The sequence below is a fragment of the Hippocampus zosterae genome, chromosome 8 (assembly GCF_025434085.1).
Source record: "Hippocampus zosterae strain Florida chromosome 8, ASM2543408v3, whole genome shotgun sequence".
Taxonomy (NCBI): domain Eukaryota; kingdom Metazoa; phylum Chordata; class Actinopteri; order Syngnathiformes; family Syngnathidae; genus Hippocampus; species Hippocampus zosterae.
The window spans coordinates 8393338-8417735 of NC_067458.1; the positions used below are offsets into that span (position 1 = coordinate 8393338).

A 24398-nucleotide genomic window follows, 5' to 3' on the forward strand; every position below is an offset into this window, starting at 1 on the left:
CACAATAAGATACATCGCAAATAGAAAGTGCATGGAAAAATCACCATTGCCACATATAATGCAGTGGGCTTGGCGCGTGGGAATCTCCCATTGAGCTAAATCCGTATTTTAGATACTGTCTATCAGAAATATGTTTCTCGAGCCGGTCCTCGAGCCTTGAGGGCCAAGGCTCGGTCCTCGAGCCGGTCCTTGGCCTCGGGGTCAACTCCTTGGTCCTTGGCCTTGGGAGCCTCGTCCTTGGTCTTGGCCTTGGAGTCAACTCCTTGGTCCTTGGCCTTAGCCTTGGATTGCCAGTCTTCAGACACAATGAGGTATGAGAGCCTCGAAACACTTGTATAAGGACCGCTAAAATCACAAACGAATCTAATAAATTCCATCCAAGGAAACTCATATTGATGGTTTATCTCAGGCGCTTTAAGAGGGGCGGCTCTGCCACTAACTGCTAACAATTGGTGCAACGGATAAAGAGCGGCATCACAGTTAGTTTCAATCACGGTTTGTTGCGTTCGCAATCGGCAGTTTAAATAGCGCGTAAAGCCTTTCTGTAACAGTGGTGTCTTTTATTTAGTTATTTTTGCACAGTTGTCACGTTTGTGCGGTCGCACTAGAATGTTTGAACCAAGTAATTTGCGTTACAGCTGGAGTCAATAATGTCGGCAGTTCACTACCGGGTTTGGCCGTTGGGATTTGGAGTCCTTTTGCTCGATTCCAGTAATGTTTGCTGAATGCTTTCTCATGTTTGGAATAATGAATATTGAGAATACATAGTTTAAAATCATGGTTCATTTAATTATCTCCCCAGTGTGGGACGAATAAAGGATATCTTATTATTTTTATGATTATTGTGAATTTGAAGATATTAAATTAATTAAGGGCGGCCCGGTAGGCCAGTGGTTAGCACGTGGGCTTCACAGTGCAGAGGTACCGGGTTCGATTCCAGCTCCGGCCTCCCTGTGTGGAGTTTGCATGTTCTCCCCGGGCCTGCGTGGGTTTTCTCCGGGTGCTCCGGTTTCCTCCCACATTCCAAAAACATGCATGGCAGGCTGATTGAACACTCTAAAATTGTCCCTAGGTGTGAGTGTGAGCGTGGATGGTTGTTCGTCTCTGTGTGCCCTGTGATTGGCTGGCAACCAATTCAGGGTGTCCCCCGCCTAATGCCCGAAGACAGCTGGGATAGGCTCCAGCACCCCCCGCGAACCTAGTGAGGATCAAACGGCTTGGGAGATGAATTAATTAATTAATGAAGTATTAGTGGGAGTGGTAATAACAGTAGTACTCAGAGAATGTTTAGAGATCAGCCATCTCGTTACCTCTGCGTCCAGACGCATAATTTTCCCACAGGACGCATAGCTCCAAACAATGTGCGTTTTTAGGACGCAAGGAAATCTCTCAGTCAAAACAAATAAACAAAAAAACTACGGCAAGTCTGAGGATTCCACGGTAACAGTCGTTACCGGTAGCGTGTCACTTCCGTGGCGTCATTTTAACGGTACTGAAAAATAGTTTACCTAGAATAGTCACGGCACTTGAATTGACTGTGTGATCCACGCGATTTCACTGCGCCTGTATGTGTGTTTGTGATCTGGTGTGGTGTGGTGTGGTGTGTGAGCGTGTTTCTTCATATTTACTTTCGCTTTGTTTTGTTTTCAGTGTTGGGGGGGGGGGCACAACAGATGACGTTATGTGCGCGTGCGGGTTATTTTAGTCGGCAAACTGAGGAATCGCGCGGATGAAAGTTTGAGATGGCGGCGAAAAAAAACTCACCAAGGTCTACCAATTACGATATTTAAGAAATGGAAATGCTTGTCTGATTTTTTGTATGAATCGTCCAAAGGGCGTATCACTAAACTCACCTGTGACGTATGCACAGAACGCGAGAGCGAAATACGACGCGAGGCACGATTACGAGGCAAATCGGTCATTAGATTTGTAGGCTAATTGCTGTGAAAAACATTATGAAACAGTATTGGTTATTGTATAATTTACTGGTTGTAGCGTGGTAACTTTATGAATAAAACATTCGTCACAAGGTGTAGCAATGCTAATGTTAACTGTTGGTAGAACTAATGATGACGTGTGTTCAATTCTTTCGTCAAATTGATCGTAGATTACACATGCATCGTCTTGGGAAGAGGATGTCAAACCACATCAATACTTACCTGTATTAATGATTACCAGTCTATTAATCTTTGCAGTGCGAGGTTGGAAAAAATACTCTGATGATGCCACATGAGTACACCAGTTTTTGATCCATTTATTTTTTGGAATAAACCTGGACTACACAGCTGCTGATGTAATGTTCATTGTTAATGCATAGTTTTCAAACATTGACCCTTGAAACATTATACTTTTGAGTTTAGGAATTCTTCATTATCAATATCAGTCAAAATAGAAAATGGGTTCCCATGATGAACGTTTACGGAACCCAACATTTGTTATCGTGGTTTCCTATTGGGTAATCCGACGGAACCGAAAAACGGTTACCATGAATTTCCGAAATCCTCAGGCCTGCTCCTGAATTATTTAAATTTTAGCAGCATTTGTTTATCATTGTAAGTATATGTTGTTGTTTGTGTTATTATCAAATGCAATTGAATAAGTAGACCCTTTCAGAATTCGAAATTTGGGACTCTCTCAATCCATAATGGCACTCATACTTTTCTCATCAGGGAGTCCCTGGGACTCGCTGCCGGTATACTGTAAAATGATCACTGCAGAGATTACCGCTTTTTTTCTGCACTCAGTGATTGACTTCTATGCAGTCATTTCTCAACTTGTCTTCCATGCCATGTCATGCCTGTTGAGTGTTGATTTACTTCACATTAAGAAACTACTGCACTAAAACATTCATTCATTCATTCATCTTCCGAGCCGCTTGATCCTCACTAGGGTCGCAGGGGGTGCTGGAGCCTATCCCAGCTGTCTTCGGGCATTAGGCGGGGGACACCCTGAATTGGTTGCCAGCCAATCACAGGGCACACAGAGACGAACAACTATCCACACCCACACTCACACCTAGGGACAATTTAGAGCGTCCAATCAGACTGCCATGCATGTTTTTGGAATGTGGGAGGAAACCGGAGCACCCGGAGAAAACCCACGCAGGCCCGGGGAGAACATGCAAACTCCACGCAGGGAGGCCGGAGCTGGAATCGAACCCGGTACCTCTGCACTGTGAAGCCGATGTGCTAACCACTGGACTACCGGGCCACCTTGCACTAAAACATTCATTCATAAATGTATATCATATGCTTTTTTTCTTTTTCTCAGTATAAATAACACGTACCCTGACTGTTCTACTCTTTGAATAAAAACACTTCATTCAAGCGTTAGGGAGTACAAGGGGTTATGATTGAGGGGTGTTGCAAATCATGAAGACCTGCCACGTGGTATGATAGCATTGTTTTATACATGTCCTCGGCAAGGCCTCAGCTTCAAAATCAGTCCTTGGTCCTTGGCCTCAGAAAATTTCTCAAGTCCTTGGCCTTGCCTCGGAAAATTTTCCACGTCCTTGGCCTTGGCCTCGGGTTGCCGGTCCTTGGACACAACACTGCTGTCTATTAAATGTAGCCTTCTTTTTCGTGAAAGTCGTTGGCTCCTCTTCTGTCTCCTGGCTGGGCCTTTTCCCCTTCCCAAAGATGTTAGTTTTTTTATTCCTTTTGCTAGCTCCTTGGTTTCATTTAACGGTAACCTATCATGTGACTGAGAAGTGGCTCCTTGATCTGTGTCACAAGTGACACAGTGATGGATGGAACAGAGAACCCGGTAATATTTCAAAAGAAAACATCTTTTAGATTCCAAAATGAATAAAACAGAACTAATATAAGTTATTTATCTTTTCTCTGCGGCCCGGTACCAAATAACCCAGAGACCGGTACCAGTCCTCAGCCCTGGTCTCTGGTTTGGATGATCCTACAAAGTGCCACGAGGTGACAGTATCACTGCAAACTTGTTGCTGTTCTCAAACCATTTCTGCCAGTCAGACATCTTCACCAACCTTGCTCACAGTGACATAACAAAGGCCACCAAAAGGTCAACAAGGTCACATGAAATGTCAAAAGCGTAGTCACTGATGGTGTTGCCTCCATCACAGTGCTTTGAGATCAAAGACTATTCATCAGCCCTGAAGTAATAAGGGCCTCTCCCACCAGAAAACATGATGGAAAATTAGCATGTGATGTGACCGAACTAGCCCTACGTGCCCTTTTCACGCCACACGCAGCCACATGAACTCTATATGAACCCTGTGACCGGGTTAGCCGGCGGTCAATGACGAGACCACGACAACAGTATTTCATGACTTTATTATGATTTAAAAAAAATTAAAATAACACATTTTGTGTTTGACAACTTGCATCATATGGCCACATGGTGGCATTCCAATGCCAAGTTTGTCTGACCAAATTGGGTTGCTCATGTGCACTCCAGTTGGTTTGTTCTGCATTGACCACATCCAGGTGATGCCAGATATTTCCTCAAAGCATCCCCCTGTCCCTGCCCAGTCAAAGAAATGAATAAGCGTTCTAGATTCACATACGCCCTGCCCACAAACATCAACATTTGGACTCTCAAGTTTTGTTTTTTGTTGTTTTTTTTTAACTTGTAAAGATGCACACAGCAGATTATTGACCCTTAGCCTCCAATTCTCAAGTCCCGCTCCTTTCCTATTATGCGTTTGTGCCGAGGGAGCGCATCATCTAAGAAACCAAACAACAATCAAAACGCACCAAGGAATAAAAAATAAATGTTTTGTTTGTTTTTAGCTTAACAGCTCCCTGAACAAAAGTGTGGCGTCCACGCTGTGGTCCAGTTATTGTGACTGGAAGCAGAACAGTGATTAAATTGAGGTCATCCAGCAAACGAATGCCAGTCAGCGACGCCTGCTTCTTGGTGCTCAGCTGTGATGAGATACACAAAAACTTTACAGGGAGCGTGCCCAAAAACCCCACAAAAAAACAGTTCAGGCCAAAAAAATTGCTTTGAGAAGCATGTTTGTTGGTGACTAATGGTGACAGGTCATGCGCAAATTCAAGACAGTTAAATAAACAAAAACAAGTTGGCAAAACAACAACCTAATATCATATTGCATGTAAATATTGTATAAAATCCTTAAAAATACAGTTTAGGTAACTATTTAAGTACTGAAGTCATCACAGCCAAAAGTGCAGAGGTCCATAAATAAAACATTGACTGTGGGGACACGGCAGGGCTTCTCTTGGGTCAACATCCACTCCAACGCCCCAGTCGCCAACACAAGGGGCTAAAAGAGTAGCAGGTCAAACGGTCAGAGTTCATGAACTAGGACGTATATGGAGAAGACGACACCAGGCTTGTTGTCATCTTGCTCACACAGTTACTGGGAGTCGGAGGTTTTGTCGACAGAGGCACAGGCTGGATGGTCAGGGGGGCGGGGCGGGGAGGCTGGTGAAGGCCTGGGTGAGACTGTTTCAAATCAACTGCGTTTACAGTCAGCAGAGGGGCGGCCCCCCACAACACGCAGACACGAGAGTATTAAAGCTACACAAAGGTCAGAATAAATACACAAAAGGCAGAGCGGCAAAGGACGCGCTCGGTGAAGGTGTGGACCTCGACCTGGGTGGGCTGCTGCGTGGTGTTTCTCTGGCAAACAATTGCCTGTTACCATCTTCTGGTTTCTTGGTAACAAGAAATTATGTTGACGCGAAGGGAGGAGTTTCATCTAGACAGGCTAGTGCTTGGCTGCCGTCTTGTGACATCAACTTGCAATTTCAAAACTTGTGTGAACATTTCAATGACTTTCATGGACGAGGAAGTCAACTGGTTAGATTCCCTGTCCCCTTGAGTGCCCCCCACCCCCCACCCCCAAGAGCGTTCTGAAGAATTCTGTCAAATGTTTGGAGTTCGTTTTGATTAGACTGAACTGAGCTCTTGAAGATTTGATATTCCACTTCATGTTTCCCGGAGGCCACATGCCAGCCAGCCAGAGTGCATACACACAGCAGCCCAAATCAACAGTTTCTCCAGCTAGTTCATATCACGTACCCCCCCCCCCACACACACATTCAACACTGAGCTAGTGGCAGAAAGCAAGAACATGAACACCAGTCAAAACATTGTACAGCTTCTACAGAAATGACGAGGGAGGGTTACGAGGGTCAACGGCCTACAAGGACACTGAGGAAGAAAAAGGAAGCCATTAAGACAATACTGAATAATCAGGCAGCCCGATGAACACTTGGTTCCCCCCCTCCCAAAGTGAAGCAGGGGAGGATGCTTGGGAACACCCACTTCACACTGCAGAAAGGCACTAGAGTGGGCTTGTTGCTGTTGGGCGTAGAAAAATAAAAGCGATATACATTCATAGCTCACAAGGTCGTTTAACCGCAAATCTGGGAGTAGAAACACAAATGTACTTGTAGAAAAATACAATATAAAAAAAAAACAAATTAAAAAGGGGGAGGGGGCGCATGACCCCTACTTTTCCTTATTTTTGGATTCTGGGAGAAGAGTATGGCTACGTTTGTTAGTGTTAAAAACCCACCAGTAGGCGATTCAGGAGCGCACCAGCGACCAGCAGTGAAGCCCTTTGGTGCATGCTGACATGGAAGGGATGCAGTGGGAGGGGGGCGCTTGGAGAGGGAGAAAGAGAGTGGCTGTTGGCGGGAGGTCACAGCTCAGGTTTCAGTGCAAGGGGCAAGTCAACACAATGCATATTTAGATGTCGAGAAAGTAGAGATGCCATCTAAACAGGGATGCGCAACACGCACGGTTTTACGTGTACAGTGTGTGCGTGTGAAGCTGGGAGGTACATGCGCGTGCGTTCCAAACTAAGAGACGTCAGTAACTGTGAAGGCCGAACGCAGCTGAATGCAGGGGGGGGGGGGGGGCTGTGGAGTGATCTGGCCAGTAAGGAGTGTCAAAGGGAAGGAGGATGAGGAGAGTTGGTGAAGAGCTGAAAAGGGAAAGGGATGAATTCCACAAGTCGGCGAGCCAAAATGACACCTCTGGAAAATTCTGTCGTGTCATTTGACTGATTTCCTGTGGCGCTCCTCTCCCGCTGTCATCTGCAACTCTCCCGTTGCCGTGCCGCCCTCCTAAACATCTGTCGGTTCTCCGCTGCCCCTCGCCAACATGGCGTCAAAGTGCGGCGTCTTCATGTGTGCTTCTTTATTCTTGCGCGTGTTGTGTGGTTGCTTGCCGTTCAGTGATTCAGTCGGGCCGATGAACAAGCCGCTACTTGAGGAGATGTCGCGACCACCGTCTCCGCTTGCTGTCACGTGGCCGTCGCCTCCAGGTAGCTCTGTAGTTTACGGACGGTGGACTCGTCCAGTGAAAAGAGGTCAAAGTCAAAGGTGGTGTTGGTCACGTTGAAGTGGCCCGTCTCCTCGATCAGGTTGACGATCTGAGATGCATACACGTGGACACGTCATTCACCGCACGTGAGCAAAATGTGCACCAATTGAAAATATTTGTCAGATATGAACCAGAGAATTGTCAAGAATGAGGTCTTTCCTTCACATCTGATTTGGGAAGCTTCACCTTTAAGCACTGTAGCATAATTGATTTCCTTACTTTGCTTCAACTAGCCAGAGAAGCAAATCATTCAGAGCCAGAGAGTTGGCTGCCTAAATGAGCTGCTGAAGCAATAGAAGTCAAGAGTGCAAAATAACAAGACATCTGACTCAATTATGACATTCAATTTGCGTTTCTTTTTTCAAGGTCCTCTGCCCATATATTTTTTGAACAACCACAAACAAGGAATTAATCTGCATTGTTTAAAAAAAGGCACATGCACTTCATAACGAGATGACAAAAATGCTATTTAAAAACTCATTCACTCCCAAAGACATATTTATATGTCTTTTCACACTACACACATTCAAGCCCAGATACTTATTTTTTTCCCAATTTTTCCAAGACTTAGGAAGTAAGTAAGCAACTAAATAAATAAATTTAACAACCGGGGTCTAGAATTGGCTGGTACTGAATGAGTTTAAATACAGATGAAAACAATGTGTGCAAACATACATACAATATGTGCAAACATGCATGCAAAATATGCATATATTCCCTTTTTTATCAACGCATTTGCCAATGTCTGTATAAAAGATCCACTGGGACATATCAGATGTGTCAATACGGCTGCTGTACAAACAGACAGATCAAATGAACCCTGTCAACTGACGTCATCGAAATACAGCAATCGGCGATGCAGACAACAAAAACAAATATTCAACAACAACAAAAAACCTGCCAGCTGTAAATCTGAACTCAAGCGAAAACATAAACCATAACAACCAGTGGAGCACCCAGCCCAGGCCAACGGGATGGTATGGAACCATGTTTCATGTTTTAGCGTTTTACGTCCTTGTTGTTTCTGCCCATGTAGACTCGGGTTCTTGCTTCACGTGATCGCAATTAAGACTTTACCACTGTGTTAGTGTGGGTAATGATGGACTACGGATCCAGCACGGCACATACAAATTTGGGTGACATCACCATTGTACCAACGCAACTTGTGGAGGACCCCTTCATTACGTACATGCAGTTTGGGCATCTGTGCCCGCATGTTGCCTTACGTGTTCTTTTAATGGGCAAATAACAGCCGTTAAATCAGAATTAGGTGTCGAACGTCAATGAATCCAGGACACGGAGGAAATGTAGTATACTCAGCTTGCTCAAAGGATCAACACCAGAAGGCCCAATAAACAGTTTGGAGTCAATTTTGTTTTCCAGACAACAGCCAAAAGCAAGGCCTTGATCAAGACAAGAACACACACCTGTTGCAGGACATTACGCTCCCTTAATGCCATCAGTCTGCGGTGGAGGTCCACTAACTCTTCTGTGTACGCCTGCAGCAAGGGGGAGGGGCGGGGGAAGGGGAGGGGGGGGAGAATGTTATTGAACAGCAGGACATCATTGTCAAGTAAAATACAAATGCCTTTTTCAAGGCGATATTCATTGTTCATTGAGCAATCTATTTGAAGTGAATTACTCAACATGGGCTAAAATGATACACGTGTGAGTTGAAGCAGAAAAAGTTGAGGTATTTACCCTTCCTACCTTGTCGTATCCCTTCTTCAACACCTTCTCGGAACGGAACGAGGAGTCTGGACTCTTCCTGCCAGACACCTGCACTCACACATACACGCACAAAGAGAGATTCTAAAACAAGATTTAAAGACAGGAGACGGAGGTTGTTGCAAAAGCAAATGGTAGAATAAATGCCTACTACCCCAGAAATTATTTCTTTTTTTTTTGTGTATTACAAAAAACACATCTTCAAAGATGAAAAAGCCAGAGCCACATATCTGCTCATGGGGGTGACTGATGTCATTTGTAACCACTATCTGACAAGTTGAGACAAATCAAACTGTTGTCATCGTTCGGAAATTAATTCTTTCAATTTTGCCAATAAGTTACTGAGCAGAGGCTCAAAACGGGGTCTCACTTTATTATTGGAGGAGCTGTGTTTCTGCGGGGGTGGGACGGGGTCTCGACTGGGGCGGTGCGAGCCGTCACTGCTGTCACTCTCGCTGTCCAGGCTCAGTCTGACAGAGGGGAGAGGGACACGGTGGTTAGGTGGCTCACACACAGACTGCTCACTTTCTGTATGTGAAGCTGAGTCACATTTCATTGAACGTCCCGTTAATTGCCATTCAAATGGGTCAATGTTATCTATGGTTGTGTGTCAGAGGTCCGACTGGGGGAGGGGGGAGGGTGCAGTTGTACAGCTCCCCTGAAAAGACTGACCGAGAATCACGGTTGGGGGGATTGGTTTTAATGGGGGTCCCGTCCTCTGAGCTGCTGTCATCATCGTCTGACTCCTCTGACTGGATCTCCTCCACCATGGATCGCAGGGGACCTGGAAGAAACAAAGACCATTTCAAATGGCGCTTCATCCTTGTTTCGATTGTGATTATGCATTGTTATCCGACAGATTTCAAGATTTACAGTATTGACATTCTGAGGACGCCTATTTGTATTTGGTAAACATAGGCCGCACACAGACATTGATGTTATGCTTTGAATCAAGGTTAAAATACTGCACCTTGTCCCGGTTTCTGTCCCGGCTCAAAGTCAGAGTCTGAGCTGGAGTCCGAGCTGGAACTGGAGTTTGAAGGACTGGAAGGAGCTGATTGCTGTCGGATGAGAGAGGCATGATGTTATTATTATTATTGTTTTTTTTTTTAGCATACAGTGTATGATGAGTGGATTCCTTAATCTGGTCAAGAATGCTTTGATCCATCTGACCATGGGCTTGGAAATCCGACAGTTTGGAATTAATTTTGATGCAGATTATCTCAGCATTTTTGCTGGCTAAATCAATCAATCCGAGCACAGAATGGCCTTCAAAACCGGTCCAACAGTGCACGTTATACCTCAGACTTGGAAGATGCGTCATCTTCTGAGTTCGACTCTTCCGACTCGGGTAGTTTTTTGGGTTCTTTCAAATCCTGCGTGTCGTTTTTGCTTTTGGCCCAGCGACCTTTTTCCTTGGAGTGTTTCTTGTCAGCGTAGGGCTGACTGGCAGCAGAAGACAACGACACACGAGGGGAACCTGTGAAAGCACCACCAGACGGACCTTTGGGCCCCTCAGAGCTGCCCTTTTTCTGCTTCTTCACACTGGGTTTGGGAGACTCCACAGCAGAAGGTCTTTTGCTGGGGGCTTTGGATTCTGCAGAACTCCCAACTCCTCCTCCGCCTCCTCCCCCACCCCCACCCCCTCCACTTCCAGCACCCCCTCCTTTTGGAGACATGCCCTCCATCTTTGACTCCTTCAGGGTGAGTTTGGGCTCCTTGAAGGCTGCCTTGGGCAGGACTTTGACTTCTTCTTTAACTTTGATCTCTGATGGCTTTTTCGAAGACGAGGATGAGGAAGAGTCACGGCCGCTCTTGCTACTTCCATCTCTGTCAATGTCCCCTTTCGACGAGGTTTTACTCTCCGAGTCTTTCCGGGGTCTTTCACGGTGCTCCTTGGTCATCTTGTGCGGTTTGGGTCCTTTGCTGCTGCCACCACCTCCTTCTTTGCTGGGTTCCTGAAGGTAGAAAACAATCAGATGAACAACTAAGCATTGCGAATATCCCAATATTGATTTGTGGGGATGGGTTTTCTATGATAAGGCATCCATCTTGCCACCCTACCCAAAAGCTACATCGACACATATGAAGAAACATGCACAGTGCAAAACATCCAGCAGCTTGCCAGAAATCTCTGCAGCTCCTTCAGTGTTGCTGTTGGCCTCCCGACACGCGACCTTCTCAGTTTTCGTCTCGATTTTTCACCAGTTTTGTTCAAGATGTACAGGTCTTGCTCATGACTATTTTCACAATAGTCTGTGGTGTATTAGATGCCTTAAAATTCTCTCATACCTTTCTAACCGATTCACCTTTGAATAATAGATCCTTCTAATTGCTATAGAATCTCTCTGCAGAAGATTATGGCTTGTGCTGGAAGACGCGACTAAAGAAAATGAGTGGAAACACTCACTACATCATCTGAACCTAATTTGGGGTTCATCAGAGGCACGTTACTGGCGGCCAATGCGTGCTGACTGCGACTTAATTTTTGAGTTTGAATGTGACAACTTCATGTCCAAAACACTCGTGCAATCACATCATCACTTGCTTATTTGTACTCTCCTTTTCAAAAAGCTCACATTAACTGTGGAAAAAAATAGAAAATGAAATAACTCCCTTGGTCTCATTTAGTTTTAATTTTTAAATTTTAAAGTGTGTGGCGTATAGGCATTTTATATCTACTATATAGTACAGTACATTTTATTAGTCAGCAAATATTGAATGTCATGGAAATATTTGTTGAGAAATGCTTGATGTAGCCAAAGCAAATAAATTGTTGAAAAACAACCTGCAGTTTTCTCACCATGAGGAATGAACAGAAGTAGTGGAATATCACATGAACTTGGCATTTGAATGGGTGTGTGTGGACTTTTTATATGCTCTGTGGGATAGCTTCTATTTCTACAATCTACAATTAAATTAAATAGAAATATTGACAAAGCTTTGGATGACTGAAGGAAAAAAAAAACCCTCACACCATCATGGCCCATTCGTGACTCTGGCGAGATAAGCTCACCTATCAAGAGACCTAATCAGATCAATGTTGATAACACGTCACATGATGAAACTGACATTACATCTGCAATAAAACCCGTGGGTTCAATTAAGCTTAAATCTGCCCCAAGAGTGAGTGCTTTTTAATCTAGGTTTAAAACTATGCTTTTTAAAAAGCATTTTTAAAATAAATTCTCCACAATCATTTTATTGCACTGTAGGATGTTTTAGTCATTTTGCTCAGCTACCTTTTAAGACTGTACTTAGTTTTTAAATGTCTTTAGTCTGGTTATTTGTAAAAGCATTGAAATATGCTGTTAAGACACAGTGAATGACATCGTCTTTGAAATAAAGGTGACTTGCGGAAAAGAGTTAAACTTTGTAGTTTTGCTGCAGTATATATTCATTATTTGTGATATATTTAATTGAGGCAAGGCTGACCGATGCAGGGGATGTTCACATTTAGTCCTCAAAAATAAGATGGTTGACTAATTCAATATGCATGCTAATGCACAATGACAGTTGGTAACAATTAGAGCTTGGGTTAGCTAACTTGGAAGGCAGATGTGACGGTTAAAGGCATAAGAGGCATAAGGTGAAAGCGACGAAAGCAACAAACACATAGTTTAACGCTCACAAATTTATATATATATATATATATATATATATATACATATATATATATATATATATATATGACAAATGGTGCAGTGGAGAAATTCAAGTCCAAAATAATTTCACTCCCCCCTCCTCCATATTCAAAGTTACTACGGTTTGATTTGTAGCCCAAAGGAAGGCGAAAGCGAAGCTGAACTGAGTCCTTATAAAATGACAGGCAGTGTCTTGGCAGCGTAACCAACCTTTGACACATGAGAGGTCTTGGTTTTCTTGGGATCTGAGAAGGCTGAGAGGGGGATGGTGGGGAGGATTGGATAGTCTGGACTGGGCCTTGACACTGCTTCAGCCACCTCCGGAACCACCAATACCTACAATATATAAAATGTATCATTTTCTTTTAAATTCAAACAAAGCGAATAGGGGTTATTCGGTTATATATATATTTTTTTACCAGATCAGTTGCTGTGTCCAAATAATATGGAGCGAACATTGGGCTCAAACTCACCCCTCCGGCTTTGATCAGCTTTTTCCTGAAATCTTTGGTGGGGTTGTTGAAGGTAAGCTTCTCACAGCGAAGGTGATTAACAGGAGGATTACCCTCCAAATTCAGGAATAGGTCGTAGTTGAAACACACCTTTTTTGGCTCTTCCTAAAGAAATTTCACAGAGAATTTCATCACGTCGCTATAAAAGAGTAGACAAAAGCAAACCGGCCAATCAGCATCAAGTGAAGCATGCACACCGGTAAGACAAATATTACTCAGAGAATTCAGAGCGAATTTGTGATGTCTTCAGGTATAACGCACTCACAAACGAGAGCTGAGTACTAAGGTCTTTAGTAGCATATGTAAGGAGACAACATTATGTTGACTATTTATTACTCCAACAACTCAAAGAAACGACAAAGTGACAATGTAATTACTTTGTTCTGTATGTGTTTGGGCCGGCGTTGTCCGACACTAAAAGTTTCTAATAGTTGCCAGCGCTTAATTAACCAGATTACTTGTGGATTCAGCAGGAACTGTATTTCTTCGACAGTGGAAAAAAATCGAAGAAGTTGCTCCATTAACAAAATTAAAGACTTCTTTTGGTTAAAAATGGATATAGGCGTGTCCTATAGAAATGGTCCATTTTTAAACGTCATCAAATTGTAGCCACTCTAGAATAATATTTAAAGAACAAAAATGTCTTTTTAAACACTGACCATTTTAACTGGCTCGATTGCTGTTTTGTACTAAAAGCAATGAAACTTTTTTTCATTTTTTCACCCTCTCACCTTGTTCTTGAAGTACACCTCAATCAGCATGAGGAAGCCTGCGTAACCCGACTCCTCCACTTTGTATGGGGGCTCCTTGCATACTGCAGGCACAAACAGAGGCGCACCATTCATCTGAATTTTTTTTTTTTAACAAATTTGGGTAAATTCATCAGTCAGGGGAAGAAACAAAAAACAGCCATGTGCAGCGACATAAATCTGTATTCTTCTTGTGGGCTCCAAATGCATCACCTATTGACATTCCGCTTGTGTGAAAACAGCAAGTTTCTTGTGAGAGAATTGCTGACACTGTACAATGTATACTGCAGCTGCATCAAACATTAAGACATTTGCATCACGTGCGTTGGCTCTCGAAGAAGGCGGACGCTTTTGCTTTCTGCTCCTGAGCCCCTCCCCCACTTGCCACTCAGTCCATGTGCTGTCTTTGTCTGACTTTTCCTAGCCTCCTATCGTATTTTCATCCTAAAAACAAACATGGAATTGGTTGGCTGGTCTCTCGATGCCATCGACAAAATTTTCGACGCTTTTCGAAGATGTGGATGACATCTACATTATCGGCCTTCCGATAACAGGTATGCTGCTGTTTGGTGTTAGCAGTTTCCTGATCTATCGCAAAATTCAACCGACGGGAGCGTCTCTATTGGAAGTGAAGAGGCTGCCGGTCTAAGGATGGCATAGTACGGATGTCGAACACTCAGACTCAGACTGTGCTCAACCACAAACTGTTGTGGTTTTGGAGCGTGTATGCAAGATGGTCAAGAACTTGGAGAAACTGGAATCCGTGCTCAAATATTGACAGGAATCACGGATTTCGCTGATCGGCGCCACGAAAGAGACATAAGCCACGGACTCGAGGCTTTCTTAAATTCTTGGGCAGCCTGCTACCAAAACAAAATCTGCTATCTCGTCCTTCTGCTGATGAAAGTATGCATGGAAGCTAGTCCCCCCACCATCACCCCCTCCTTCATACACTCCCTTGTATCACAGTCTTCATTGTTTATGTCTTATGACCTGTTATAACTGTCATATGCTTGTGCAGGAGTTTTTTGCCCAACTCAAATTATCCTCAAAATGAGGATAGTTCGACCGTGGTTTTTTTCTCCACCTCTCCCTCTCTTGTGGTTTCTTTCTGACTTCCGGTTTGAGTGAACGCTGGTGCGTTTGGCTGCCGCTGCTCAACCCATATTGTTTTGTGTTTTTTGTTATTGTAAAGTGTCCTTGGGTGTCTTGAAAGGCGCTTATAAATTTAATGTATTGTTATTATTAATAATAATTATAACATTTACTGACCAGTAGTGACATAAAAACAAAACAAACAAAAAAAGAAGAATAAATTGTGTCAAAATCTGTTCCGACATTAAGTTGGCCAATAACCTGTACACTTACCCATTTGCGAGAAAGCAAGTAAAACGAAATGACTGAAATCATGTGTTTTCATTCATCTGCAAAGTGCAAACCTTTTTGTACAGCGAGTGTTTGTGCCTCCAATCCAGAAAATAATTACCATTTCAGGTTAATTGAAAAACAAAGAAACAAAGTGAAGACATTATTTTTTGTCAGCGAGCCTCCTCCAACTGCGTGTCATATGACTATGACTTTTTTTCTAGTGGCAGTCATTTGAAAGGAGTGAGCAAAACTGTGGCGACTGTTAATGCTAGTTCCTTTCAACTACATGAGTTGAAAAGGAACTAGTCAACTAAATGAGGAGAGCGGACCACAGGAGAGGAAGAAACAGGGTTGGTATGACTAACAATCCTGAAACTGAGGCAGTGTGGGAGCATTTGGGCTAACCGGTTGAGAACAGAAATGGAAATCTCAAAGACGACAAGACCCAGCAGATTTGCTCCAAGTTCTTCAAAAGAGTCACGGTCACAACATGTTAATAATGAAGCTCCAAAGACACCATCACAAAATTAATTCAAATCGGCCGCAAAAGTAAACACAGGCAGTCTATTCGGACAAATTCATTTATTATTTCAATAAATATTGATTATAAATAAGTATACTGAATATAATATTGTTACATTCATAAAATAAATGTCGTAAACTTAATGAGGTAAAGTAATGTAGAAAATCGATGAATGAATGGAGACATTTACTCAATTTAATTGATATCATTTTTAATTAATTGATTTAAAATATATATTTATTGCATCTACATGATAAAATCCTATGTTTACTTCGCCATTCTATTTACTCAACGCCTAATAACAGAAACGAGGCCATTAAACAACATTAAAACCACATGAAGCTTTTTCATATTGGGTCTTCACACTTGAGTCTTTCATTCTTTCTGTTTTAATCATTTTCCTTTATGTTAATTTAGATCATCGGTGCCCAAACCTTTGGGACCGAAGATCGACTTTTCGATCAATCAAGCTCCCGCGATCAACCCGTTACCGCGCACGCAGTTACACACCCACGCCTCTTTTGCAGCCTGTTAACTACCATAGCTCATACCTACCATTTTTAAGTGCTTCCCTCGGTCCTCCAGATTCAAAAATACTTTTTGTGAAAATGAGACAGACAGGATGATTAGAGTGCAATGTAAATTAACAGATAAAAAGTTTTTTTTCTCCCCTACACCGCTCGCGATCGACATGGGACCAGTCCGTGATCTACCGGTCGATCGCGATTGGCATAATGGGCACCCTTGATTTGGATCCTCGGTTTTAAAGAAGTCAATTCGCTAATGTGCATCACATTAGGTATGTGAGTGTGAAATATGTCATCGAGGGAGTGTGTGAACGCTGTGGCTGTCATACCTCTCTTGGGTTTGGGGAAGCTCTCATGCAGGCGGAAGACAACCTTATCTACAAAGTGCTGGATGTCGCCGTTCTCTGGCCCTCGGACGAACACCATCCAGTCGTGGGTGAAGCCCTCTGATGTGACTTTCTTTCGCAGCTGAGCTCTGTGGCCCAATTCCAGTTTCACCTGCACTGTGCACTGGAAAAATGAGAACAAAAGTTGCTGTCAATGCTTGGCCCTTTTGATTTAGTCGGAAATGTCCAGCAGGTGCAAGGTCAGGAAGAGAAGAAAAAGACCCTGAGAATTGAGAAGGATGCACCCAATCAAACCATGGCACCCATTCTCAACACGTTTTGAACAATTTAATGATCAAAGCAGGGTCAAATAAAGGTCAAGTTTATTCAGCTGGATGCTTTGTGCATTCAAACACTTTACTGCTTTCTAACGAAGAACAACCGTCCTGTATTTGATTTGACAAGCATGTACGGAACAATCACCAATTCTGGTTTTGTCAAGAACTGCGAGAGTAAGTCAGTAACCCATTAACCAAATCAGAATCCTACAAGTAAGAAAAAGGCAAATTATGAAGGAAATAAAAACTATGAATCGATATTCTCACTATGACTATAGTAAATTTAATTCTACACATAATAATCAGCCATTGCCATCAAATCCACAAAGCCGTTCAATGTGATGGGGATCATGTTAAGGAATGGCTTTGAGTAACATTCAACAGTATTCTTTTTTTCCCCCCAACAATTCAAATGTCCAAAACATGCCGTTTGTCAAACCAAAATTATAGGCAAGTGTATTCAAAGTTTGACCTTTACATTTTCAGAGATGAAAGTGGACTTTTCTGAAAATCCCTGAAAAACAAATAAACTAATTAATACACACACACACACACACACACCTGGCCGATCACGCATGAATCAGTTTACACAAAACGCTATTCAAATACACGACATTCAATGACTAATCTTCCTTTTGTGTGGACACGTGCACCCTTCTGGCTTCCGTTCTCGACAAAATTTCGAAATCTCCGAGAAATGGCGAGGCCATGAGAATGCGAGGTGAGGGTATTACTGTTGTGGCGACGCCACTCAAGCTCAGCGAGCCTCAGCAGAAGATCGTCCGCTGCTCCCTGCTGTGCGTGCTTCAGCGCGAACATGTACGCAAGCGTGTCTGTTGATTTCAACCAATCAGCGCCGACACGACGACAACACACACCCGACATCACAGACGTCAACAGCTAAGCTAAACCAGCAGAGACGACACTCGAAGTCGGACGGACACGTTTTTCTGCCAATCTGTGTGTTTCCCTTTTTGTCCAAATATATTTTTTACGACAACTGTCTTGTCCACGGTGTCTTTTATTCGTTCCACTGGGGTTCAGCAAGTATGTTTATAAAGAGACAAAAATCTCTTCACTGTTACTAGTGTTAAGATAAGATATTCTTTATTCGTCCCACACTGGGGAAATTTACAGCCTCCAGCAGCAAGAATGTATGTAGAAAGAAGAAAGAGAAAAAGTTAGTGTCTCAACATGGCTACGCTCGTGAAAGCAAAACAACGAACACAAACGCGTCTTCGTTCAATGTTGTCAACTCATATCCAGATTAATTTTAGGCAAATTTTCCTCAATTTTCCAGAGAGATTTTGAAAAAAATTGAAAAACATGCATGCCCAAAGCATAACCGATGGCTTGAAGCCAATGATCCAGTCATCCCCAGCAGCACGCGCACGCGCACACGCACGCACACACGCCTCATGACAGGAAAAACAGCTGATCTCTTATCTGCATTCCCAAACAAAGCGGTTCTCCAATTCGAACCACGGCCAGTGATCATGGTCCAGTTTGAAAGAAAGGAGACATGCATCTGGCTGTGTCAAAATGATGCATTGGGCAATATATAAGCACATACCGTATTTTCACAACCATTCAGTGCACCGTATGGTTGGGCGCAGTCTCATTAATGGCTGCTATTTCTGTATTTTACACATAGACAAAACGCACTGTATTATTGGGCGCAGTTTTATAGTGGTAAAACATACGACAGCTTAAACATACGGCATGCATGCGCGCACGCTAAAAACATGTTACCTTGAAGCATACGGTAGCATGCCAAGACATACAGATACAAGCTAAAAACACGTTTTTAAAAAGGCAATGGAAGCAAAACTGAGTTCCGTTGTATTTTCTTTAGCTATCGTGCAATGTACTCACGTTTTTCGATCAATCATCACCCAGAAATCCATCAAAGTCATCATCCTCTGTATCAGAATTGAACAATTGTGCAAGTACCGGTAATACATCAAAAAATCCTTCTCGTTGTCAGAGTCACTCTCATTGCCATGTGGCTCCACAGACATGATGCCGGCTTCGCTGAAAACACGAACAACAGTGCAAGCAGACACATTCGTCCAAGCAGCCACAATCCATTCGCAAATTGTGGCCTAACTCGCCCAGCGCTGGCTCTCGCTCTTTGTAAAGTTGTGTTTGCCATCGATCATCCATTGTTCCCATGCCGTTCGCAACTTTACTTTGAACGCCCGGTCGCAACTTTACTTTGAACGCTTGGTTGATGCCGATGTCCAGCGGTTGGAGTTCTCTAGTCAAGCCTCCGGGAATAACGGCAAGCTCAGAGTTCATTTGCTTGACTTGGTTTTTCACCGCTGATGTGAGATGGGCACGCATGCCAAAAGCATAACCGATGGCTTGAAGTTTGAACTGAGCTTCGCAGGCGTGTCTCTTTGTAGAATTTATTTTCGGGGTTTCTCGGAAACCAAAACCGAAGTTGTTTTGCAACAATGCACATAACCACACTCTATACAGGTGTTGGTACCTGCTTGGGGTGTCCTTTTAGCGTCCGCTTACACGCCCACCCTTCACTCATTGGCGGACTTCTCCCCCGCATGCCTGTCCTCTTTCACGTCTGCCTTTTCTCTCTCCCTCTCTCTCTCCATAATATGTATATATACACGCCCACCCCTCACTGATTGGCCGCATGCCTGTCCACAGTCACTTCCGCCTTTCTCTATATAAACAGCGTGTCGGCTGTCAGTCAGGTTTTGGAACTCAGCGCATACACAAGACGCTTTGCATCATAAGGCATCCTGTCCATTTTGGAGAAAATTTAAGACTTTTAATGGCGCCTTATAGTCGTGAAAATACGGTAGTTATAAGAGAGCCCATTAGCCTACCACTTTGCAGTTTAGAAGTGTAAAACTCTTTTTGCTTCCGGTTGAGCCGCAACATGAACCTGTGTTTTCCACTAACGTCAACTCATGTCATCTCAAATGCATCGCATTCTGGGACGAGTTCTGGGACCTTCCAATTTCCCCCCCCTCACCCCCAAAAAAAATTCCATAGGAATTACAGTATTGTGGGATAAGTTGTTCCAGTGTGAAACTGTCATCATAAAACAAATTTAAAAATAGATTTGTGAGTCCCATTTTGCACATCAATCAAACTAAAAAGCTGCAAACGGGTGTTTATGTGGATTGGATTTGGATTGGATTCAACTTTATGATCAAATGTGCACATACAGCACAACACATTGAACGCTAAATCATTAAACACCGATTATTCAGATTTTTTTTTTAATCATCAGCATGGTCGCCACTACTGAGGACTTTATTTTCCCTCTGCTTCATAAAAAGCTTCAATTTGGCACCAAGTAGGCTACTCTGAACGCGGAGAGTGCAGAAGCCCCGGTGGGTCCCACATAACTGACTGAGAACCCTGATGGCACGTGAGCCCGTCTTTGTGTAGAATTGAAGGATGTTACATAGCAAAATCCTATGGTGATCATCATATTTTTAGTCTTCACTGTTATGGGTTACCATCTTTATTGCAGTATTTTTGACGTCACATTGGCATCCATGTTCTTTGCCAGCTTTCCATAGATCATGCTGCCGAGTGCTGACTCCAACAGGCTTTACCCACTTGTCCCAGGATTTTGTTTTCCACTGTACGCAGTGCCCCGCGGTGTAGCTTGTTGTCATAGAAATGTCGAAGGAAGGAACTGCCGTCATCCTCAACATGACATGAAAAAAAAAAACATTTGGCATCTTGGGAACCCTCAAGTGAAGTGCTAAGGCCATCCAGATCTCCCTTTGAGCATTGTGCCAGAAATCAGGCAGAATTGTGGCATCTCCTAAATTTACTATATTGCCATTTCTGTTTGCATCCAAAATGTAAAAAGAGGGGACAGAAATTTGGCTACATTGCCACTTCCGAGGACAAAACATGACAGTGGCATTACTTTGTAATAGCCAAGCCGATCAGTTGTCTGCAAAGCAATGAATGGCAATAGGACCAGTGCAACCCACAATCAAAAATATATTTCCAATGGAAATTAATTCACAGACAAATAATGTGTTCATATTTATGCATTTCCTTCATGCAAAGAAAACACTGACAATATTTGTAAAGTTGCAGGCAGTTGAACATGTCCACTGAATGCTCACTCAACAATCTAAAGCAAAGAAGCAGTCCCGAGAGAGGGGCTGATATTTAAGTGTAATTTTCCACATAGGATGCAGTGAAAAACCTTAACATTTAAACAATTAAAACTCGTAACACCGTGTGGAAATGTTAATTTGTTGACATATGTTATTTGCGGTCATAATCGAGAAGGGAGAGGCAATAGGTCAATCTGTAAGGTTTCCAGTTCAGGCACTGAAGGGCCACGGGGTCAAGGCCTGCTGAAAGTCACCCCAAAAAATATCTAGAAAATAATATGTTCTATGCGCCTCGACTAGTCTGAACATGGCATTCTGATGGCTAACCTTCTCAGGGGGTGGCCATTTTGCCACTTTCTGTCAACTCAAAAGTACATCACAGTTGCCCAGGTAAACCAATCACAGCTCACCTATTTTCTGAAGCTGAGATATGATTGATTATTACCTGAGCCCCGAGCAATTGCAATGTCATTTTCAGTTTACAACAAGTGGCAAAATGGCAGACCCCTGAGATGGACAAACACAGGTGGATTTTACTACTTAACACAGATTTGACAAAAACAATATTAATCAGAATGCTGTATTCACACTAGGAGAGGCACATAGAACAAACGTTATTATTGTAAAGATTTTTTTGGTGATGATTTCCCCGATTTCCCATGCACTATGGACACAATTTCGAATTAAGGTTAATGAAGACATGTCAGGTTCTACCTGAGCGTTGCCAGTGTGCCATGAACCGAAGGGAACAGAACACCCAATTGATCAGAGGAACAAAACAATGTTAATGCCCAACAGGACACTTTTTTATCATCTAAAATGGAATGTAAAGAATGCGAGTACTATTGTTACTCGAGTTCCGTGATTAATACATAACCATCCAATTATACTAAATTATGCAAAACCAGTTTGATATCAAACCTCCTTCACTAATAGTGTACATTTTGGACACTTTTGGGTCAATGCTCCCAATCAAAGCATGAGTGCGTTCAAATTTTCCACATTGGGATTTCGCCAGAGTCGCCTCTTATTCACTGGCATTACACTCAAAAGGGGAAAAAGGGCACACGGGTTAACCATTAACTAAATGTTAGCCAGCATTACAAAATAGTAGTACGCTTGTTGGGTTTCTTGGGCAAGCATGACAGGTATCGGGCAGGCCCCCGCCCTGGCTTGAGCAGCACGACCAGAGGACGAGCGAGCCTTTTCCCGGCGCCTTGTCGCGGTTCCTTAGCCTTCATCCAAGGGCCGATATTCCAGTGGTTGTGTGAACTCGTTTAGCTTAGCTGGACCCATGCGCCTCTCGAAAGCTTCTCAGGGTAACTCATAATTGCATTAGACTTGGAACCGAAATAGAGCAAGCTAAATACCGGGTGGCTACATCTTTGTGTGGCGGTTTGTGGCTTGGGCTACGCAGCAGCGCTGAATGGACGCGTCGGCGTGAAGCTAGTTAGCGGTAAATGCCGATGTATGAGTGGCCAGCTAGCATAGCTCCAGAAACCAAACAACTACGAGTTGTACAGCGGCAGCAGAAGCAGCGCTTTTTTTCACCTCTCTCTCCCTCCCTTCATCGCTCTCTTCAAGCGACTACAACAGAGGACTCATTGCTGCCCAACCAGCAAGAAAGCAGCCAGTATTTTCCCCGTGAAAAGTTCGGAGTCCAAAAGCAGAGACGGAAGCCAGCCTACCTGATTTTCCATGTTTCACTAGCCTCAGTGATGGCTGTTTTTATTTACAGCGGCGTTTATGCAGCGTCTACGCTGCCTTGACTCCTCATTGTGTGTCAATCCAGCCGAGAAGCGGAAGGCAGGCGGCCCCCCTCCCCGTCCAGACGGTCCGCTGGAAGGCAACCCAAACAGAAAGCTCTCGCAGCCAATAGGAGAGCGGGAATTTCCGGCTCTCTTGAAAACACCCAATCAAAGCCCATTAGAAGGCGGGCATTCACCATTCCTGCAAATACAAATAAAGCTTTTTGTGATGGTATTCTCGAGTGACAGGGGATATGTCCCAATGGCTGCACCTCTGATTCAATTGTAAAATGCACATGGCGTTAATTGATAAGAATCAATAATACAATCCATGCAGAACATCAATACGTGTTGCTTAAATATTACAACCCTCGTAAATTAACACAGAATAAATCACTCAAACAAATTGTCTTGGATAAGTAATACTGTACATTCTTACAGCAATGACAAATTCTATACTATGTATTCAGAAAACATTACAGAATTTAATTTATTGATGAGCATTTCCCTTTATGGTGCTGTCACGAACTAAATAATACAGTATATTTATTATAAATGACATGTCAAGTCAAGTCAAGTCAACAGTATTTATAGAGCACTTTCAAACAGCCATCGCTGCATACAAAGTGCTGTACATGGAGCGATTTAACATATACAATAAACAGTAAGACGAATCAGTAATAAGTAATAAGACATGATGCCATCCATCCTAAAAGCCCACAAGGGTCACAGAAATCCTTCAGTCCATCCTAGTTTTATATATGTGAGAATAAAATGAGCCTTAAAATTTGCACTTACATCTGAACAATTTCAATTTTTCAGTAAAATAGAATACATTGCTACATCTCTTTACTCAATTGTGGATTACTGCTTTTTAATTGCTAAAGGAATCACTGGCTGGTTTTTATTTGAATAATAGTGTTATTAGTTGGACTATGGCACATTACTGAGGCAATAAGGATGCTCCTGTGTAAGAAATAAAAGAACTTTGAGCAGCTTTTCTTCTGAGTAATGCTGCCTTTTTTTCTTTAACAGTCAGAGGGTGTCATGTCTCTCTGGTGGAACACTTTGAAGTGAGATTATTGGGTCTCCACTTTGGCCTACAAGGTCACCACTCTCACTGTTGCTATGCTTCCTCTCCTATATAATCCAGTTTGCTTTTCAGTCAAAGCAGAGGAGAAGGAATCTCACCTTGGCTTTCAGACATGAGGTTGTCTAACTCACATTGAGACATCAAGTCTTTAATCCTCCTTTTCATTGAGAAAGAACGGAACAGAACAAAAGTATCGTTTGAAATAAGATTTTTAATACAAGAGCTTTATTTTACTTTTATTATTGTTGACTTGCCAAACATTACGGCACAGCAATGATGAACATTATCTTTAATCCATAATATTTTAATTAATCGCCATCGAAGGACATTGATGATAAAAAGCAGTGATCTGCCCTTTTTTAAATTCTTTGTAACACACTCAGCGAGGCATGGTT

The 24398-nt window shown here is 43.0% G+C and overlaps 1 protein-coding gene across 2 annotated transcripts; it reads right to left on the reverse strand.

Annotated features, from left to right (window-relative positions):
- Positions 1–4285: 4285 nt before the first annotated feature.
- mllt1a (MLLT1 super elongation complex subunit a) lies at positions 4286–23014 on the reverse strand. 2 transcript variants are annotated; one of them, XM_052074152.1, is made up of 12 exons: positions 22851–23014; positions 16713–16893; positions 13948–14030; positions 13178–13321; positions 12915–13040; positions 10362–11018; positions 10031–10121; positions 9733–9844; positions 9431–9530; positions 9043–9111; positions 8760–8831; positions 4286–7381 (listed from the first exon to the last, which is right to left on the reverse strand). In XM_052074152.1, the coding sequence occupies exons 1-12, from the start codon at positions 22860–22862 to the stop codon at positions 7253–7255; spliced, it is 1776 nt and encodes a 591-aa protein (XP_051930112.1). In that variant the 5' UTR covers positions 22863–23014; the 3' UTR covers positions 4286–7252. The 2 variants fall into 2 exon arrangements, with proteins under 2 accessions (XP_051930112.1, XP_051930111.1); XM_052074151.1 differs by having other exon boundaries at positions 9034–9111.
- Between the last annotated feature and the right edge of the window lie 1384 nt (positions 23015–24398).

Bases quoted from the DNA above. Each gene is read 5' to 3' on its own strand.
- mllt1a (XM_052074151.1), bottom strand. The intron at 14,031-16,712 runs GTATGACAGCCA...TTGTGCCTGCAG, and splicing joins CTTCCCCAAACCCAAGAGAG to TATGCAAGGAGCCCCCATAC. The intron at 13,322-13,947 runs GTGAGAGGGTGA...AAATTTCTTTAG, and splicing joins AGGTGTACTTCAAGAACAAG to GAAGAGCCAAAAAAGGTGTG.